Source organism: Sus scrofa, chromosome 10 (genome assembly GCF_054392235.1).
Source record: "Sus scrofa isolate SSC_HxYL_T2T_F1_AM1 chromosome 10, Sscrofa_HxYL_maternal_Yorkshire_Landrace_v2.0, whole genome shotgun sequence".
NCBI lineage: Eukaryota > Metazoa > Chordata > Mammalia > Artiodactyla > Suidae > Sus > Sus scrofa.
In genome coordinates this window covers 66399000-66415370 of record NC_139392.1, presented here as the reverse complement: position 1 = coordinate 66415370, position 16371 = coordinate 66399000, and the positions used below count along the sequence as shown (strand labels likewise).

The 16371-nt window shown below is 44.9% G+C and overlaps 1 protein-coding gene across 14 annotated transcripts in view; it reads left to right on the top strand.

Moving 5' to 3' along the window:
* The window catches only part of MPP7 (MAGUK p55 scaffold protein 7), a 345564-nt gene that overhangs the window by 160559 nt on the left and 168634 nt on the right, over window positions 1-16371 (top strand). For 13 of the 14 annotated variants that reach the window (XR_014817810.1, XR_014817813.1, XR_014817812.1 and 10 more), the window contains one exon: window positions 14520-14638. The exons of the other annotated variant lie outside the window; for it this stretch is intronic. Coding sequence is in view for 8 of the 13 variants with exons in the window: in XM_021064734.2 (XP_020920393.1) it covers window positions 14520-14638 (119 nt within the window). In the remaining 5 variants the exon portion in view is untranslated. The remainder of the gene's footprint in view (window positions 1-14519; window positions 14639-16371) is intronic. 14 annotated transcript variants of the gene reach the window in all.

Genomic DNA, 16371 nt, shown 5'->3' with positions numbered 1-16371 from the left:
GCATACCTCCCTCCTACATGTGGTTCTTTTACTCCAGTGTCCGGAATCACAGGTTTCCAGATGTGTGAACAGTCTCAGTGTCCTGTCTGTCCTTTAATCTGAAGACCCCTTCCTCTTCTCCTACATCCCAGTGGCTCCTCTGTTCTCTGCCCTCCTGCTGCCCAGTTGTGCCTCCTGTCTAACCCTGTCTCACGTGATCCACTGCCACTTCGCCATCAGGCTGTGGGAGTCCCCTCCTTACTGAGGTTAAGTTAGTCATTGTTGCTCCTTTGAATGGTTTTCTGCTCATCACTTTGACCTTCCCCACTCCCACCCCCAGAACTTGGCATTGTTATTTTCACGGAGGCGTCCAGTCTGCACAGCATTTATGAATCATCGTCCATCCAGTGGGTTGGTAAATCATAGCTCCTCTCTTCTGCCTGCTCCCCTTTTGACGTTCTGAACCCCAGCATGTGGATAGGTTAGAGGCTTCTGTTTTTTCTTTGCCCCTGGACTACTTTTGATGTAGTCCAGATGGTGGACTGTAATTGTCTTGGTGAAAAGACACTTCTCTGTTGTTTGACAAATGCGACAGCTCAGGCCATTTTCCTCTTTTACAGGGCATTGTGGCTTTTGCTCATCTATGAAATAAATATGTTGCCTGATTTCTTTTTTGAAAGCCATTATTCCTGTTCCCCTCCACGACCCTATTTTAATGTTCCAGAAGAAAATCTTTATAATAAAGATCAATTTTGTGAAGTGGCCTGTGCCAAGTAGTAAAGTCTTTTTGTGAATTTTTGGTGTAAGTTCTTGGTGGATGCAGTTTTTCTGACGTCTGAGAACGTTGTATCCTGTGTGAAGGATATTCTTGTTAAGTGTCCAACTCTAGAATCTTTTGTATTTCGATAGGACTTTGAAAGGAAAGGCAAAAGTCTCTCAAAAATGTTTTAGCACTTAGACTGCAAACAGGAGTCTGTAAACAGGCGTTCTTTGCATTTTTCTTAGGAAAATGTTAATTCTGTCAGGAATTCTTAGAAAATTTGTTGCAAGACCCATTGTTAAAAGGCTCAAAAACATTTTTTTTTTTTAAAACGAGTACCTCTTGAGAAGAATTATGTTTCTCGCTGCTTTTGCCACTACCTCTGATGCAGCCAGGATTCCCCAAGGTTTAATCTTGCCAAAAGAAAGAGGATTACAAGTCCCCGTTATGCTGAAGTTGAGCCTGTATCTGATGAACCATTTTCCACTGTCACTTCAAGGGGCAGGGCGCAGAGATCCAGAGTGATTGAGTGATTTGAATGAACATTTGTTGTCAGATCTGTCCTGAGTCACTTGTTTTAGCAAGACTCCTTCAGCGTAGCACAACTATCATGTTCCAGTGTGCTTCTTTAATATGTCTAACCCAGGCAGTTCGGAAGAAGACAGACACACACATAATTATCTCAGTATAGGGATTGCTAGTTCTTTTCTGTAATCACTTGAAGCAATTTCAAACGAGTCCAGTTTTTCAGCAATCTTAGGGTGGTAATGACCTGTTCCCAGGAGCCTCAGTTTGGATTTTGAATTAGGATCAAGTGTTGATATACAGTTTACATAAGCCGGTATTTGTCAGAACGTTGCCAATGAATACATAACATTGATAATCCACAATTATAGTTATGGCTGTTTCTCGTAGGTATTGGTTGCAGTATGTTTACCTCAAAGGTTTTTAAGCTGTTTGTTTTAGAGCTGGGGCCTTATTTTCAATTTTTTTTTCTTGCACCTGTGGCATGTGGAAGTTCCCGGGCCAGAGATTGAATCCTAGCTGCAGTTGCGACCTACGCCATAGCTGCTGCAATGCCAGATCCTTTAACCCACTGTGCCAGGCTGGGGATCGAACCTGTGCCTCCACCGCAAGCCGCAGTCAGAATCTTAACACACTGTGCCATGGTGGGAACTCCTATTATTGTCTCTTTTCTTAGCCCCTTTTCCTTACTGTGTATGTGTACGTACGTCTTGACTGACTGGAACCAGGGATGTGTGATCACCTTCGTCATTTCTCTCCTTGCTAGTTCACACTTTACCCAGTAGGTGGGGTCCATCCCTGCCCGACTCTGTTGCCCATTGCAAAAAGCCTTTTTCCAGCAGCATAAACCTGTATTTTGTATTCTTTCTCCTTTATGTGCAGGTGTCGCATATGCTTTGGCATTTAATTGGGAATTTAATTTTAAATATGTTCATTACGTAGGATGTGTAGTTAAACGAGGCATTGTTCTAAGCTTGACAAATAACTCATTTAATCCTTATCACAATCTAATTAGGTTAGTACTACTGTGCCTGTTACACAGTTTAAAAACTGGATGCACAGGGATGTTAACTAAGAGGATTGCAGAGTTGGGATTTGTATTTGCATCATTGGGCTGCAGAGTCTAAGCACCTACCCCAGGGCCTTTGCATGAACTTTTCCTTTTCCTACAGGATTTTTCTACTCCCCACTTCATCATCGCCAGTTGACCTCTCAGCACAATCATCACTTCCCTGAGGAATCTTCTTCTTCTTTTTTTTTTTTTTTTTTGCTTTTTAGGACCACACCCACGGCACATGGAGGTTCCCAGGCTAGGGGTTGAATTGGAGCTACAGCTGCCGGCCTCCGCCACAGCCACAGCAACACAGGATCTGAGCCTCGTCTGCGACCTACACCACAGCTCATGGCAATGCTGGATCCGTAACCCACTGAGCAAGGCCAGGGATCAAACCCGCATCCTCATGGTTCCCAGTCAGATTTGTTTCCCCTGTGCCATGGCGGGACTTCCTAAGGAAGCTTTCTCTGAAATTGTTCACTTCCCACGGTGACACTTCCATGGTCCATGACCCCTTCCCTTATAGCACTTTTGCAGTTACCAGTTTACATTTATTTTTACACTGTCTAGTACTGTCTCCTACACTATACTGGGGGATGACTTTGCTTTTCTCCCTCCCTATCCTCCTGGCATCCCTAGCCTTAACAGTCTGGCTCATGGGAAGCCCTCAGTCTTTGTGGAGTGAGGGCAGGAAGCCATCTGCAGGAATCTTGAAGTATAGAAGGATCCGGAGTTTGCGCACTTCCTCCACACACTTGGGAGGTTGTCATGTGTGTTATGTTAAACCCACTTGTACAACTTTGAGGTCAGACTGTTACCATGCTTGTTTTGTCTTCTGAGAGTCTCAGGGGTCCTAAAGGAGGGGATTGTGACAGCAGTGCAGTCACCAGGATGTTAATTATCTGGTGAGCTGGTGCAAGGTTGCATGGAAACAGTTAATACTTTCAGGGGCCAGCAGGTAGCTGGAACAGAACTGGGGGAAGAGTTGTGAGCTGTCATGCTGGAAAAAGGTGTGTTTTTGTTTTTTTGGGTTTTTGTTTCTTTTTTAAAATTTTTTTAATTTTAATTTTTTTAAAAAATTTTTTCCCGCTGTACAGCATGGGGATCAAGTTATTCTTACATGTATACATTTTTCCCCCCACCCTTTGTTCTGTTGCAATATGAGTATCTAGACATAGTTCTCAATGCTACTCAGCAGGATCTCCTTGTAAATCTTTTCAATGCCTGCACCTGCAGCCTACGGAAGTACCTGGACTAGGGGTGGAATCTGCAGCTCCCAGCCTACGCCACAGCCACGGCAACCCCGGATCTGAACCACACCTGCAATCTATACTGCAGCTTGTGGCAACGTCAGATCCTTAACCCACTGAGCGAGGCCGGGGATCAAACCCACATCCTCACAGACAACTATATTGGATTCTTAATCTCCTACGCCCCAGTGGGAACTCCTGTTAAAAGGTTTATTTCAAATCAATACCCAGAAATGAAAAAAAATTTAAATTATGAAAGTAACATCTATTTTGCAAAAACTCAAGCAGCACAGAAATATGTAGATAGATACAGTAAATATGAAATACACACACATACATAGAGTAAAAATGAAAGTCATTGTTGCCTGTTTTTTTCCGGTTTCCCTTCTGAGATTAAACACTGCTAACAGTTGGATACGGAATCCTGCTGCTAGGCTCCATAGAAATGTAATGAGTGAGCGAACAAATGAGCTGGATCAGAAGGAATGTAGGCTTTAAATTTTCACATTGCAGGTAAATTACCAATTTATGATTTCCTGGCTTCATTCGTCTTTCCATTCTCCCGGATGACTCTTTCCACCTGCTTCTTTCAAATGCAGGCACCTGGCTCCCTGTCCTCACTCCCAACAGGCGACCGTGTTTCAGTTTGCTGAAAGCACTGCTGCAACCTAAGGGGCACCATCCTGGGTTCCTCCACCCTGTTTCCCGCCTTCTCTGCCATCCTCCTTGGAAGCACAGCGACCCATGCACATTTCTGTCAAAGCCACCCCTCCAGGGTGCACGGACCCCATTCCCCACCTCCTAAAGCGGGAGCCCTAGCAGATCCCCCCACCTCACTCATCAACATTTCTCCCGTAGTGGATCAACGCCCTTAGCACACAACGGTCTGTTTTTTTCATCTTAAAAAACTTCTCGGGAGTTCCTCTTGTGTGTGGCTCAGCAGGTTATGAACGCAGCTAGTATCCATGAAGACGTGGGTTGGATCCCTGGCCTTGTTTAGTGGGTTAAGGATCTGGTGTTGCTGTGAGCTGTGGTGTAGGTCAGACATGTGGCTCAGATCTCACAGTTGCTGTGGCTGTGGTATAGGCAGGCAGCTGCAGCTCCGATTCAGCCCCTACCCCAGGAATTTCCATATGCCATGGGTGTGGTCCTAAAAAGACAAAAAAGAAAAGCTTCTCCATACCCCCCTTCCTTGACAAACACTGATTCTCTTTTGCACCAGCCCCTCCCCATGTGCCTGTCACTTTTTGTGGTTAACGCTCTTCCAGGTCACCACCTGCCAGAGTTAGTAACCTCCATATGGCTGAATCCAGCGTGGTTCTTGAGGCTTATTCTCCCTGCCTTGCTGGGGATCATTCATTTTGGTCATGCTGGCTTTCAGGATGGCACACCCCTGTCTGTGCTCTTCCCCTGATTGGCTGGCAGCTCCTCCTCATCTTGTAACCATGGAGACCAGGGCTCAGTCCTGGACTCTCTTTTCTGTGTCTACACTTGTACCCTGGGGGATCTCATCCAGGCTTGTGGCTTATTGACTGTCACAGGCCTGTGACTGTGACTCCTAAATGTCTGTCTTATCTCAGGCCACTCTGCTGAGCTGCTGAGCCCTCAGCCCAGCCGTTCACTGCATCTCCACCTGAACATCCGATTGGTGCTTCCAACCCACTGTGCCTAAAACTGAACCTCCCCGTCATCTGTGATGGCAGTTCCCATCTTGGAGTCATGCTTGTTTCTTTTCTTCTCATATTCTTGTTCATTCAGATAGAAATTCATAATTAGCTCTTCCTTCAACCTCTCTCCAGAATTTGAATACTCCTCTTAGTGTCCAGCAGCTGCTGTTTGGGTCAGGCCACTGTCCTCCTTTGTCTGAATCACTGCTTGACCCTCTGACACCTCCTCTGCCTCTGCCCTTGCTCCTCTGTTGTCTCTTCTCCATTCAGCAGCCAGAGTGATGCTTTTTAAAATGTCAGCGCGGAGTTCCCACTGCGGTGCCACAGGATTGGCGGTATCTCTGTAGCATCAGGATGCAGGTTCAATCCCTCTCCCGGCACAGTGGGTTAAAGGATCCAGTGTTGGCGGCATAGGTTGCAATTGCAACTTGGATCTGATCCTTGGCCCGGAGTCGGCCAAAAAAGAAAAAAATAGAAATCAAAGCATTTTACTCTTTTACTCAAAAACTTGGCCATGGCTCTGTCCCTGTGAAATAAAAATTTTTTGTTTTTTTATATTTAAAAATTTTATTGGATATAGTTGACTTACAATGTTATATTAGTTTCAGGCATACAGCACAGTGAATCAGTTATACATAGACATATATGCATTCTTTTTAAGATTCTTTTCCCGAATAGGTAATTACAAAATACTGAGTAAAGTTCCCGGTGCTTGGAGTTCCCGTTGTGGCTCAGTGGTTAGCGAATCCGACTAGGAACCATGAGGTTGCCGGTTCGATCCCTGTCCTTGCTCAGTGGGTTAAGGATCCGGCGTTGCCGTGAGCTGTGGTGTAGGTTGCAGATGTGGCTCGGATCCCGTGTTGCTGTAGCTGTGGTGTAGGCCAGTGGCTACAGCTCCGATTCAACCCCTAGCCTGGGAACCTCCATATGCCACGGAAGCGGCCCTAGAAAAGGCAAAAAGACCAAAAAAAAAAAAAAAAAAAGTTCCTGGTGCTATATAGTCGGTCCTTGTTGTTTACCTATTTTATATACAGTAGTGTGTGTCTGTCAACCCCATCCTCCCAATTTATCCCTTCCTCCCACATTTCCCCTTTGATGACGGTAAGTTTTGATTTTGAAATCTGTGAGTTTGTTTCTATTTTATAAAGAAGTTCTTTTGTATCTTTTTTTTTTTTTAATTCCACATGTAAGCTATAGCATATATTTGTCTTTGTCTGACTTTACTCAGTGTGATAATCTCTAGGTCTGTCTATATTGCTGGAAATGGCATTATGTTGTTCAGAAGTTCAATTCTTTGCAATATTTATTTGTCCTCCAAGGCCCTACCTGAGCAGGTCCTCTGTTTCCTCTCTTACGTCAACTTTCCCTTCCTCTGCTCTAGTCACACTTGCCCTTCCTCAGACCCTCTGGGCACCGGGTCTTAGAGGCTAGGTTTTTTGTATCGTCTGATCCCTCTGCCTGCAATGCTGGTCCCTCAGACACCCATTAACTCTCACCTTCTTCAGGGCTCTGCCAACCCTGACCATCTCCTCTGTCCTCGCCGTGTGCCAGTGGCCCAGCCCTGGATCTGCCTCAGACGGCTCTCTTTTCTCTTCTTTTATCAGGATCTGTCATCTTCCTATAAACCGTAAAATTTCCTTGTGTTTATTATCTGGCTTCACCCGGGATGTTATCTCCATGAGAGTAGGGATTTTTGTTGGTTTACTGATCTGTCCCAAACACCTGGAACAGCATCTAGAACAAAGAGCTTCCCGTGCTCAGTAAATGTTGACTGACTGAATGAATGCACATCCCACCAAATGATCACTGAGCAGCTTTTCTCATGCCCTTTCCAAAGAAGACTGGGTATTGGCACATTTAATTATCTCCTAAGCTGATAAAAGAAAAACTGTATGCTTTGACTTTTAAAAATTATTTAAAATTATTTCTTAGCATGAACATTGCTTTATTATTAATTTTTTTCTTTCCTTTTTTCTTTTCTTTTTTCATTTTTAAGGGCCACACCTGCGGCATATGAAAGTTCCCTGGCTAGGGGTTGAAGCAGAGAGCCTACACCACAGCCACAGTAACACAGATTGGAGCCACATCTGTGACCTATGCTGCAGCTTGTGGCAACTCTGGATCCTTAACCCATTGAACAGGGTCAGGGATTGAACCTGCATCCTCACGGACACTATGTTGGGATCTTATCCCACTGAGCCACCACAAGAACTCCTGAACATTGCCTTATATGTTGATTCTTTTTTTGCGGGGGGGAGTGTCATCTGTTCTACCACCATTTGCCTATTCGTGTGCCATTGGCCACTTTTCTGTTGGTTTATTCATCTTTTATTATACAGTCAATCACTTGTTGCAAATTATCTTTAGCAATTTCTCTGCAAACTTCTTTGGGTTTTTTGGGTACATGAACATTTTATCACAAAGTCTGTCAATCATTTTTTATGGGTTCTACGTTCTTCATATGCTAAGAAAAGTGTTGAACTCCAACATGACATAAATATTCTATGAGATTGTCCTCTATTTTCTATTTGAAATACTTGATCAAGAAGTTCGTGTCATGGCTTGGTGGAAACGAATCTGACTAGCATCCAGGAGGATGCAGGTTCACTCCCTGGCCTCGCTCAGTGGGTTAAGGATCCAGTGTTGCCACGAGCTGTGGTGTAGTTGGCAGTCACAGCTTGGATCTGACATTGCTGTGGCTATGGCCTAGGCTGGCGACGACAGCTTGGATTTGACCCCTAGCCTGGCAATCTCCACATGCTGCGGGTGTGGCCCTAAAAGGGCAAAAAACAACAACAACAACAACAACAACAACAAAAACAGAAAAAATTGATCCATCTGTAATTTGGGTGTCAGCTTAGACATTTAGCTTTGTTCTTAAAGGTAGCTCTTGAAGGTTGTTTTTGTTTGTTTTGTTTTTTTGTTTTTTTTTTGTCTTTTCTAGAGCCGCTCCTACAGCATATGGAGGTTCCCAGGCTGGGGTCTAATCGGAGCTGTAGCCGCCGGCCTACGACACAGCCACAGCAACGCAGGATCCGAGCCACGTCTGCAATCTACACCACAGCTCATAACAATGCCAGATCCTTAACCCATGAGCGAGGCCAGGGATCAAACCCGCAACCTCATGGTTCCTAGTTGGATTCGTTAACCACTGAGCCACGAGGGAACTCCGATTTTTGAGAAGACCTAAATGGTGGGATGATTACAGGAGGCATAGGCCAGAGATGAGTTTGTCCAGACAATGCCACTTACTGGGCTGATGTGCTTCCTCCTGGAAAGCAGTAATTGGGCCTGCTTATGGGAGCATTCAATGAGGTCACCTGTAAAGCATCTTACCCTATTAGGTATGATTCATGCTACTTGGAAGGATTACTGCTAATTATGTAACTAAGTCTCATTTTAGGAAGCCTTGTGAGTTGGTGGTAGGAAAGATGGATTAAGGAGGGGAGAGGAGAAGGAGATAGACGTCATTTTTAATAGCTGGTTTTTTAGGCAGGGTGAAAATCTCTGAGGGTCTGACTAGGATGATAGGATCCTTAACCCACAATTAATATCACTATTATATATGGCAGTGAATTGATTAATCTCATAAAGGGATGAAATTTTAGTGCAAATGACGACACTTTGTAATTATCTTTTTTTTCCTTCCTTCACGGCACATGGAATTCCTGGGCCAGGGACCAGATCCGAGCTACAGTTGTGACCCATGCCAGTGCTGATCCTTAGCCCACTTGGCCACCAGGAAACTCCTGCCCCGTAAATTTAGAATCACTCTTCCAGGCCCTGTTTGCTTCCTTCAGAGCCAGCTCATATCCTGCCAGCCCCACCTAGCCTTCTCTGACCTTCATTGATTGTGCTCTTTAAAATTGCTTTAATAAGTTTTGTATATATTAATCCAGTAACCTTTGACATATTTTAGTTGTGTTCTCATTGCTTTCCTTTCTCTCAGTATATAAAATACACAAATTTAAAAGTTTTTCCCTCCTGGAGTTCCCGTCGTGGTGCAGTGGTTAGCGAATCCGACTAGGAACCATGAGGTTGTGGGTTCGATCCCTGCCCTGGCTTAGTGGGTTAAGGACCCGGCATTGCCATGAGCTGTGGTGTAGGTCGCAGACGTGGCTCGGGTCCAGTGTTGCTGTGGCTCTGGTGTAGGCTGGCAGCTACAGCTCCGATTCGATCCCTAGCCTGGGAACCTCCATGTGCTGCGGGAGCGGCCTAAGAAATGGCAAAAAGACAAAATAAATAAATAAATAAAAGTATTCTCTGGAGTTCCATCGTGGCTCAGTGGTTAACGAATCTGACTAGGAACCATGAGGTTGCAGGTTTGATCCCTGACCTTGTTCAGTGGGTTAAGGATCCGGCGTTGCCGTGAGCTGTGTAGTAGGCCGGTGGCTATAGCTCCAATTGGACCCCTAGCCTGGGAACCTCCATATTCTGCAGGAGCAGCCCAAGAAAAGGAAAAAAAGACCAAAAAAAGTATTCTTTTTTTTTTTTTTTTCCCTGCTGGAACATTTCTATGAAATAAATTTATTGAAACCCTCCATGTGCACCCTTGACACTGTAGTGTGTCATATGTGCCCAAATGAAAGGTGAATTTATTTTCTTCCACAATACTATCCCCTCTTAGAGAGTGCTAGCTTATATTTAAGTCCTCACAAAATGTCTTAACAGAAAACTTTCTGTTACTCACTTGCACGAAAATCTGTTGAATGGAGAAGACATAACTTTTACTTTAATTTTTTGCTTTTTAGGGCTGCACCTGCAGCATATGGAAGTTCCCAGGCTCGGGGTCGAATTGGAGCTACAGCTACCAGCCTACGGCACCGGCACCGCCACAGCAACGTGGGATCTGAGCCGAGTCTGTGACCTATGATGTCAGTGCTGGATCCTTAACCCACTGAATAAGGCCAGGGATCAAATCCAGGTCTTCAGGGACACTAGTCGGGTTTATTTCCACTGAGCCACAACGGGAACTCGAAGAAGACATAATTATTCTCATATAACTGAAATTCATAAATTGGGATTGTTGAGAGCTCCCTTGACTGAACTGTTTTTTTTTTTTTTTTTTAAAGGAGACAAGGAAGTTTAAACCAGATTTAATTATTCCTTGGAGAAGGGTTAAAATCCTCACATTTGCAATTGATAGAATTTTAAAGAGTAAATTGGTGGTTTTATTGATCAAAAACGTAGAGCTGCAGAACAAATGCAAAACCAATCAGCTTTACCTCAATTCTCAGGGAACGCCTCTCACATACTCAGCAAAGTTTTATCTCGCTTTACCTAGAAGTGAAGATCATGTTTGAACACTAGGGTTAAGGGAGAATGTGAATAAAACAGTTGCATGAAATGTGTAAATGTGGCAAACACTGAAGTAGCTCACTTAATGTGTTTTACATCCTAGGTAATTCAGAGTAGGTATTTCTACCTAAATTACAATTTCAATATGAGAGTCAGTCCTGCGTATCTCACCAACATCCCTGAAAATCGAATATTTCGTCAGCTGCGTTAACATCTATTTATTTTGCTTGGAAGAAAAAATGTCGTGGACCTTGGATGAGTAGGAGAGCACTGTCTTTAGGACAGCTTAGTATTTGGCCATAAAGGAGATGCATTCGGTGTCATCTGAGACCATAAGCTCTCTGGGGAAGAGGTGGCGGTATATTCTATACCTGGTTCTATCCCCAGGGCTCTGACTATGGAGGTGCGTAAATGATGATTCTTAGGGACCATACGTAGCCTTTACAGACGTGACTCAGGCGTCAGTCTTTGCTGAAGGCTTTCCTGATGTCCCCTCCTCTCCTGGTGGAAGTGCCCACTTCTCTTGCCTTTGCCGACAGTCTCCTCTGTCCTGCATCTGTCCTCGCCTTTGCTAACAGACTGTCTGTGCCTGTCCCCTGTGCTGTAGGTTGCTGTGCGTGGTGATGGTATCCCACCTGTCCTGGACCTTTAGAGCCATGGACAGCGCTTGGTTCATAGGGACTGGGAATGTTTATTGGAATGAGCTTGAATGACTACAGAGGCATATAGGGTAATTTTTATGGCCTCAGTTCTTGCTCAGGGGCCAAGTGGATTTAGGTCAATTTTTTTTTTTTTTGAGGTTGAGCATGCGCAGCACAAATTTATTGTATAATGGAAATACATACATCCAGAAAGGGGCTCACCAAAATCCATAGCTCACATGTTTAAAGATACACCTTGCTGTCTCAGATCTCATCCCTTGCTCTCAATCTCAAGGACCAAAACCTTTTGGGTTTTTTCTTTTGTTTTGTTTTTTGCTTTTTAGAGCCACACTGACAGCATATGAAAGTTTCTAGGCAAGGGATTGAATCAGAGCTGCAGCCACCAGCCTATACCACAGCCACAACAATGCCAGATCCAAGCCATGTCTGCGACCTATACCACAGCTCATGGCAACGCCAGATCCTTAACCTACTGAGCGAGGCCAGGGATCGAACCTGCATCCTCAGGGATGCTAGTCAGATTCGTTACTGCTGAGCCACAATAGGAACTCAAATTGTTATTATTTAAAAATTAAACCTAATATGGCTTATTCCCACAAACAGCTAAGCCATACTTGGGTCAAGCGAACACTTTCCATATATAAAAGACTGGGGTGCGTTGTGTCCAGCTGGCAAGTATCACTAAGCTGTTTTCACTTGACACCATGGTGTGGAGATGGAGCTTCTGCTATAAGGAGACATTTGTATATTTTTCCGCTGCACCTGCAGCATGTGGAAGTTCCCAGGCCAGGGATCGAACCTATGCCATAGCAGTGACACCCCGGCTGCTGCAGTGACAATACCGGGTCCTTAACCCACTGAACCAAAAGAGAACGCCATTGTAAGGAGACATTAAGGAAAGAAAGTCATTGGTTATTTTATCACATGCCTGCCCTGTGCCTGCCACCAGGCTAAGTGCGGCTGTGTGCATTGTCGCATTGAATTCTTACAGCAATTGTATTTACCACAATTTTTTCTTTTGTTTCAGCTTTATTTTGATATCATTATAGAGTCACACATTATAAGAAGTAATGCAAGAGTTCCTGTCATGCCTCAGTGGGTTCAAGACCCGATACAGTCTCTGTGAGGATGCGGGTTCAATCCTCGCTCAGTGGGTTAAGGATCCGGCATTGCCATAAGCTGCGGTGTAGGGCCCAGGTGGCAGATGTGGCTCGGATCTGGCGTTGGCTGTGGCTGTGTTGTAGGCCAGCAGCTGAAGCTGTCATTCGACCCCTAGCTTCCTATATGTCTCCGGCACGACTGTAGAAGAGGGGGGGAGAGAGACGTAACACAGAGAAGTCCTGGGTACCTCTGTCCAGTTTCCCCCTGGTGACATCCCGCCTGACTGTAGTAGCCTGTCACAACTGGGAGGTCGTCATTCATGCCATCTGTTGCTCTTTTCCAGATTTCACTGGTTTTACATGTGCTTGTGTGTGTGTGTGTGTATGTGTGTGTGTGTGTGTTTAGTTCTCTGTGTAGGTTGCCACTTCTTTTTAACACACGAGGGGAAGAAGGCTCTGATAGGTTACGTGAAATGCTGCAAGTGTAGACCCGGGGTTTGAATCTAGGTCTGTTTGATCCAAACTTTGGCCTTTTGAGTCATAATAATGATGAATAACAGTTGTAATCAGTGATACAATGGCTCAAGCTCTAGTTACAGATGAAACAGTCGGTACCACGTGCCAGGACTGTCCAAGTGTATTAACTCAGTCAATCTCCCAACAACTGTTCCCTTAACTCCTGTCACAGTTGAATTCGTATCGTTCAGTGCTCACGTTACCGAGACATAGGTAGTCATTTACTGCTCCTGGACTCGATACGAAAAGAGTGAAATTCTACCTTCTTTTTACAATTTCATATTTTGAACCTCTGACCTTAAGCACTGATTTTGGCAGTTGTGACTTGGTGTGTGTGTGTTTGTACCTGTGCATCTATGTATATATTTGTGTAAAGTGAGCCCTGAATCCTATACATGGACTGAGGTTAAGAGACCTTAGAAACATGTTTACGGAATTGTAAATAAGAGCTAGTGTAGGCAGGATGCCAGGTTTTTAAGGGGATGTGTATAAACCACCAAGAGGACGTCAGAACTTAGGAGAAAAAGGTTTTTCTTTTTCTTTTCGTAGAGTATTAGATCTTTTGGGCCAGATTCAGTCCCAGGAATGTTTCAGTTTAATGGAATCCCTCAAGTTACATATCTGACTTTCAGAGCCGTGCCCTCACGCGTTCGGTGTGGATGGTTGCCGAGGAGCAGAATGTCCCAATCCTGTAAAGGACCATAGATGCTCTGATCAGAAGCCCATAGGTTACGAGACTTCGCTGGTGAAATAGCTTGTAAAGCTGTCCCTGTGCTGAACAGCAGCACTTCTTCGGATCAGCAGGAACGACATCCCACGTGTTGTGAATCCCAGGAGGTCCTGGTGCCTTTGCAGACAGCAGGCAGGAATAAAAGGACGTGTGTCCTCTCTACCTCATGTAATCCCACTGGAGAATGAAACCCGTGTTCCCAGCATGGCTCAGTGGGCTAAGAGCCCCGCTGGTATCCGTGAGGTTGCAGGTTTGATCCTTGGCCTCGCTCAGTGGGTTAAGGATCCAGCGTTGCCGCGAACTGGGGTGTAGGTCACAGATGCGACTTGGATCCCGCATTGCTGTGGCTGGGGTGTAGCCTGGCAGCTGCAGCTCCGATTCGACCCCTAGCCTGGGAGCCTCCACATGCCCAGGGTGTGGCCCTAAAGAGCACAAAAATATATAAATAAATAAAAAAAAACTAGGGTGGCTGCAAATAATGGGACACCACATTCGGTTTATCCTGGCTTGCTTTGTCGAGCTTGCTTTTGGTTGTTCGATCATGCAAATGCTTCTGAAACGCTGTGTTCGGGAGGCACCGTTTGAAACCGCAAAACCTTTCGAATGGACCATGCTATCAATTTTCTGCTCTTCTAAAGAAGTTTTTCCGAATGATGACTCACTTCACTCTTTGGCTCACATGGAGGGAAATGTAATAACGATTAAGGAAAGGAATGTATGGGTTTTCTTCTTTTTCTTCATTTTGTGTATCAGCTTGTACACACACTCTGTCTCGGGTTACATAAACGGGGAGGCCCCTAAGATGCTGACCACTGTGAAAAGGTTAAAAAAAAAAAAAAAAGAGCCTGTTGGCATATACATCTTTGGATCCAGTACAAATGACAGGGCCCAGCTGTCCCTCACCCCCCCCCCCACCTGCAGCGACGTTACTGAGATCACTCTTAAGATCACGCTTTGTGTTTGGTTTCCATTGTATAGGTCTGTTTGAGCTCCTGGCGGCTCTGCCTGCCCAGCTGCAGCCACATGTGGACAGCCAGGAAGACCTGACCTTCCTCTGGGACATGTTTGGTGCGAAAGACCTGCATTCACTGGTGAAGGTAAACCATGCTGAGCTCAAGCTTCTCTTTGCAGAGAAGCACATGGAAAAATACTTTGAGCGCCACCTAGTAAACCAGAAATCACATTGTTAGACTCCCGAAAACAAAACAGCCCCTTGTTCCGTTTCGCTGACGGGTGTGGACGTTGTTACAGAGATTTTACCCAAACCCGTAGATGACTTCACTTGGTGGTGGGGCTCTGGCCGCGTCTGCTAACGGAGTAAGCCTGCGCTTGCCCTTGTTTAGAAAAAGAATGTGAAATAGTAGCGGGAAGCTTTAGACTCCTCGGGGTCCACGTTCACGAGCTGGAATCTGACTTTATATAAATAAATGTTCGCAGCAAAAAATTAGAAGGCGTCTCTTTTCTGAGGTTAAGGATGGCAGCGGTGCAGTAGCCGCATTGATTTGAAATAATTTCCTTTAACACAGTCAACTGAAATTCTAGCAGGCTCTTTCTTGCCCTGGCACAGCGCCCCTGAAATGGTATTTTGTGTATAAATACACCGGCGCTAAAATACGAACAAAACCCAGTGTTGGGAGACCATTTTAGCCAAGCATCAAGCCATGGAAAGGCTCAGCCCCCCAGACATCAGATCTTGCCACAGAGCGACGCTGGGAGCGATCAGAGCTCTTAAAATAGTAAAACGAGAATAAGACACTTACTGGAAAATATGCCGCGCTTGCTTCTGGAAATATGAATTGCATTTTCTCTCATTTGACTCAGGCTGAAGGAAATTTAGAATCTCACTGGAGTCTGTCAGAGGCAGACCTAGGATGCCTCGGCAGGACCTGGGCCTGTACCTCATTCAGCTAAATGGGCTACAGTGTTCTTGACCAGAAGTAGACTGATAGCTTTGCACGCGAGCCATTCCTGAGGGACAGTGGCTTCACAGGACAGGAGACTCCTTACTGCCTTTTCTGCTTGTCGGATTTGCTGGAATTTGCGTGCCCTGCTCAGGGGCAGTGCTCAAGAAAGTAAAGTGTTGATGTGTGGCGTTTTCCTAGCAATACATCTAAAGACTAGAGGGCTTTTATTGGTTCATTTATTTAGCTTTTCTATAATTGCTAAGATACCTTTGTTTAGTTGCTCCCTTGGGATGTTAGTTGCTCCCTTGGGATGTTAGAAAGAGTCTTGGGAAGATAGGTGATGGAGTGTGTGACTTACTGAGACGATCGTGAAAATAGTCCTCTATTGAGTGTTTAGAAGTTGGATGGTTAGGGATGTTTAGACTGACTCGGCATCTTGAGAGAAGGGATGAAACACACTTCCAGTGGCACCATCACTCCTTAGTCAGTAAGTGAACATGCATCCCAAACAACGGCTGTATGTGTGTTTGTATTTATTTATAATGTGGCCACTCTCTCAGTTTCCTCACCTATAAAATGGAAATTATAATACCCCTTGACAGGATTGTTGGTGAGTTTCCGATTAAATGGCGAAGATCTCAGTTCTTTGATGGTTATGTAAGTTAGACAAATAAAAGTATTAAGGACAAAATTAATTAGCATAGCCTGTGAAGAACCAAAAAGAACTAACAGAGATGGTCGTTATGTTTTATTAAAAAGATATAAAACTAGAAATTCCTGTGTCTCTGCAGTAGCGAACCCAGCTAGTATCTAGTATCCATGAGGATGCGGGTTCAATCCCAGTCCTCATTCAGTGGGTTAAGGATCCGGCACTGCTGTGAGCTGTGGTGTAGGTCACAGACTCGGCAGGTTCCATTCCTGGCCTT